Source organism: Gobius niger, assembly GCF_951799975.1.
Source record: "Gobius niger genome assembly, chromosome: 17".
In the NCBI taxonomy this organism is placed as follows: domain Eukaryota; kingdom Metazoa; phylum Chordata; class Actinopteri; order Gobiiformes; family Gobiidae; genus Gobius; species Gobius niger.
Genome location: NC_136868.1, coordinates 12,800,831 through 12,805,650, shown reverse-complemented (window position 1 = coordinate 12,805,650; position 4,820 = coordinate 12,800,831). Strand labels below are relative to the sequence as shown.

Genomic DNA, 4,820 nt, shown 5'->3' with positions numbered 1-4,820 from the left:
TTGTTAATTTATTGTTGAATACATTATACTCTTAACCTGTTGTAACAAGGATAACTGCTTTATGCTTAGGGCGCAACCTTTATTGTGGCTATTTTACTGAAATCTCTCTGCTCTTGTAAATTACAGTGTGTTGATTGTTTTGTGGAAATCTTTCATCCTTCAGCTTTAGGAGAGAGGAGCGCAGGACACAGGGAGGGATCAGAGTGTCTATGAGCTTCTGAGGCGGAGGAGTGACCGGGACGAGCCCAGATTGAGTCAGTGGCAACATGTCGTCGCCCTCGCTGCCCATGCCCTCGCTGCCCCCCAGCCCTCTGGCCATGGAGTACCTCAACGACTTCGACCTGCTCAAGTTTGAGGTTAAATCGGACACTCCTCCTTTGCCCTCTCACTGCTCTTACTCTAAGTCAGGCCTACCCCATGACCCCTCCAGCTCTCCGTACACGGGACACCCTCCACAGGACTCTAGTCTCAACTCTAGCCCGTACAACTCTCTGCCCCCCTCGCCCACATTAAGTGATGCCAATCCACCGCCTTCTGGGTCCTCCTCTATGTCTTCCTCGTCCTCCTCCATATCCTTCCCCCTGTCCCTCACCAGCGGCTTCACCCCGGGCCTGGGCTCGACTCAGGGGAACATGGAGGGCAGTCCGACCCATGTGGGGGCCCAGGGGCCCACACCGGCTTCTCTTGAGGACCTCATCTGGCTGGCTGCTCTGCAGCAACAGTTTGGAGGAGAGGTGACGGGACCGGCCACTCTACTGGGGGCTCTGGGGGGCGTCCCGGAGCGAGGGGACAGAGAGAGGGGCCCCGTCAACGGGTTTCTGGGATGTGAGGATGCAGTGGAGGCTCTGCTCAACTCTGCTGCTGCAGCTGTCAGTTCACAGGTAAAAAACAAATTATTTTTCATTTGTCACAGAGACCATTTTGTTAGAACTGTGGTATCACACCCCCAGTGTGTGATCCCCAAACTAAATGTCAAGATTTGACACCTGTTTGATTAAGTACCACAGTTTCTAGCACAAACACAAGGCACTAAATAAGCAGAAGGCTTTCATATCCCATTCAGGTAATGATGCTATTTTGGATCAAACTGACTTTTCTCTCTCCTGTTCCAGTTCCCGGGTCTGTCGCAGAGCTCCAGCAGTAACATGGGGGACTCGGGCAGTGACAGCGGGGGAGACATCTCATGTGGTAAAGGGGCCGACATGTGCCATCGGCCGCTGGTCTTCCTCTCCTCTGGTGGACAGTCTCTGACCGGTGCAGGTCCCGGGACAGCCCAGTACCCCCCGCCCCTCAGTCCTCAGGGCCGACTACACCACCACCAGCATCACCACTCCATGCACCATCACCACTCACACCATCCGCAACTCGGCCAGGTACAACGCTCAGACTGTTATGCTCGTCCAGGGCTATTTTCACAAAGCCATTTTTGATGTGAGTGTTTATTTATGTTTAGAACAACAACTCATTTATTATATCCCCTTACATATACACAAAAAAACAGTAAATTATTGACAAATGAAATATGCTTATTCCATTTCGTCATTATGAAAGAAAATTGTTAGGTTTTATATTATATTTTTCCACATATTTCTGCTTTGAAATGTTATGTTTCTTTGAACATAATTCAACCAGCTGCTTGGGATTAGTTTCATTGTCGTACATTAATCTTTGAACCAAAGAGAGAAATGATTAATCATAGACATTACCTCACCAAATGCCCTTTTAATAAAGTGTTTGTAATTCCCGAACAATTGACTCTCTCTTCGGAGCCTTTTGTGTAGCTTTAATTAAACATTTTTGAATAGTGTTGGGGACAATGTCTGCCATGTCTGCTCACAGTGTGAACAGTGGATGAGATTATGATAATATCTGCTATTATTGCCGTGTGTAATCCTGATAACTGTCACCCACACTTAGTCAGATTACACCACAGATTATGGACATGTGGTGCTCCAATGTGGCCCCTGACACACGGACAGCCTCGCACGTCCCATACGATAAATCACAAGTACGATATACAGTACGTGCCAACCGTGATCACCTCGCGCTACTTCTCCAACTACCAGGTCAAGGTTTCCCAAGCAAACAAGGCTCGCAAAAGGGAGTTTATCACTAAAACGCTCTAATTAAGGAGGCAGATCACGAAGCTGAAAGGAGAACAAGAGGAAGCGCAAGAAGACAGAACAGTTTCTTTAGTCTATTCCACTTGATAAGAAATACATGTCAAAACACTGCCCTATTATTTAATTCAAGTTTATATTTGGGGTTATCACAACAAAGCAATCGCACACTGATTCACTGTAGAACAAATCAAAGAGTAGAAAAAGTGGCACAGGTTGTGAAACATGGTGAGCCAAACTTTGAAGTTAACCTGTTGTCTGCCAGCTTAGAGTTAGGGTTAGCTTTAGGGCCTATATGCCCAGTGTGAAACCTCATTTGAAAGCCAAGACCTTCTAGTCTCTAAAACTATGTGTAAGATAAGTGTGAAGGAAACAATTTAAGAATACTGACTGCTGTTTTAGCCTCAAAAACAAAGCAATAGGTCACGAAAAGTTAGGATGTCATTCTCTTTGTAAGTCTGTTTATATGAAATTTACATGGCAAGATTGAAAAGTCTCTAAATACCTATATGGCTGTGCAGTATTCCCAAAGGTGGTCACTGTACCTGTGACTGGTGTAGGGTGAGTGTCTCTGATGCTTTGAACCAGTCGGTCGGTGGGCAAGCGTTCAACCACTCTGACCCCGTTACCAAATTGTGTACAGTATATAACACCATACAACGCCAGAAATCTCACTTTTCAGCCTTGATTATCACACCAGGAGCCTGTCATTGCCTGTCACCATCTCACATTAACAAATAACAGCATATTCTCTGTGTGCCTCCATCTGTTCGCAGTGCGGGGTGAACGAGCGCTTCTCTGACGAGCAGCTGGTGAGTCTGTCGGTGCGCGAGCTGAACCGTCACCTGCGCGGCGTCAGTAAAGAGGAGGTGGTGCGGCTCAAACAGAAGCGGCGCACGCTCAAAAACCGCGGATACGCTCAGTCCTGCCGCTACAAACGCCTACAGCACCGGCACGCGCTGGAGTCCGAGAAGCACGTGCTCACGCAGCAGGTAAAGCACTTTTCCCCAGAGTTTAAGGCAGAAACTAAGATTTTCATGAAATCAGTCGGTCATTTATTGCTTCCAATCCAGCCATGGTGTTATTTACTTTACTTTATTCGGTGAGGACAGCGCACCACAGCTATTATTAGGTTTATTTGGTGTATGCATTAATGTTAATTTACCCCCTTCTCTCTTTGTCGTAGCATTCATGTTTATGTTAAAGGACATAAAGTATAATTTGTTTACCCAACTAGCACCTGTTTTTAGGCTTAGGTGAATAACTTAGTCTGGGGGGGGCTACTTAGTCTCTGATGAATGGGAAAAATGATGTACCTATGCACATAAACCACGTCAGCAATGAGCAAAAGTCTGTAAAGAAAGGCTTTGACCACAGCTTTATCCATTTACACAAATACAGTTAAACTTAGTCTATACTCTAGTGTGGATGTGCTGATGTTACATGCTAAGATGGGGGGCATGATGAGCCACATACGGTATTGCTATTCTCATGTAAAAAACAACAACCTTGAAATATCCATATTATCCAACCAGATCACAAAACAACTTTGCCATTAGCACTATCTAATAAAGCACTTAACACATCAGCTCTGTAGTGGCTGCACATACGGATCATATCCGGCAGCTTAATGTTTCATCTTATTACCTTGAAGCTGCTTCTTACTCCATGTCTAATCGCGACCCTGATATTAAGCTTGACATACGGGATTGTTCCATAAATAGCTCCTGCGGTCAAGGGCGAGTGGTTTACAAGACTTCACACTCATTGATTAAACAATTAAGAGTGTTAAAGAGGTGCATCATCTCGTAGCATGTCTAAAATATATGCCTGAAATATCCAAACTACCAAAAAAACATTTAGTATGTATCTCACACAGAATCTATGGCAGTTCTATGATTTTGGAGAAGATAGTACTTCATACTTAATGTCGTGGGTTTGAAACCAGCCTCCACTCTCTACACTCTAAATCTCAGAAGACTGCAAAAGGACAATATACAGTACATATAATTACAATTAACCAAAATATATCACTGATTTTTGACATATTCCGTGCTGCTCTATTAAATCCTGCATTCATAAAAGCTATCTTGATCAATGTGGCAGCGTACAGTGACACTAAACACTCGTGAAACATATCATAGATTAATTACAGCAGTGCTATAGAGCTCTAGGCGTTGGGCTTGTTTTCATATAAGGAGTTGGTCGCTGGTTATCAAGACCAGGCCCGATTGCTAGTGCAGCGTGTCGGCACAGTGCTATTTGCTTTATCAGATCCGTTACTTTCCTCTAACCACAGCCTAAACGCTCTTCCCCCACAGTTGGAGCAGCTTCAGTGTGAGCTAAGCAGAGTCCTGAGGGAGAGAGACACCTACAAAGCTCGCTACGAGAAGCTCCTGGGCGCAAACCACAGCAGCAGCAACAGCGGAGACGCCCCGACCGCCCGCACCAGCAGCCCCCCCTCCCCGCCCCCGGACTACTTCCTCTGAGCTCAACCCACACCGACACCGGGTGAACAGGAACAGTGCGAGACCAGCCAACTCAATAGGTTGCGTTCAGAGCGTTCTGATGTCATAATCTCGGATCGAGGGCTGTGCGATTTCAACACAATCGAGAGAAAATGGCTTCACCTTAAATTCAACTTTGTCAGTTTTGATTTCACGAGGAAAAAGCGTCGAGATTTTAAACATAGGTCAAAGC

At 45.7% G+C, this 4,820-nt stretch overlaps 1 protein-coding gene across 1 annotated transcript; it reads left to right on the top strand.

The window, feature by feature from the left end:
- Positions 1–266: 266 nt before the first annotated feature.
- nrl (neural retina leucine zipper) lies at positions 267–4,609 on the top strand (the record flags this gene model as incomplete). Its single annotated transcript, XM_079575672.1, has 4 exons — positions 267–881; positions 1,113–1,373; positions 2,897–3,112; positions 4,442–4,609. 4 exons carry the CDS (start codon positions 267–269, stop codon positions 4,607–4,609), a joined length of 1,260 nt encoding a protein of 419 aa, XP_079431798.1.
- Positions 4,610–4,820: the final 211 nt, after the last annotated feature.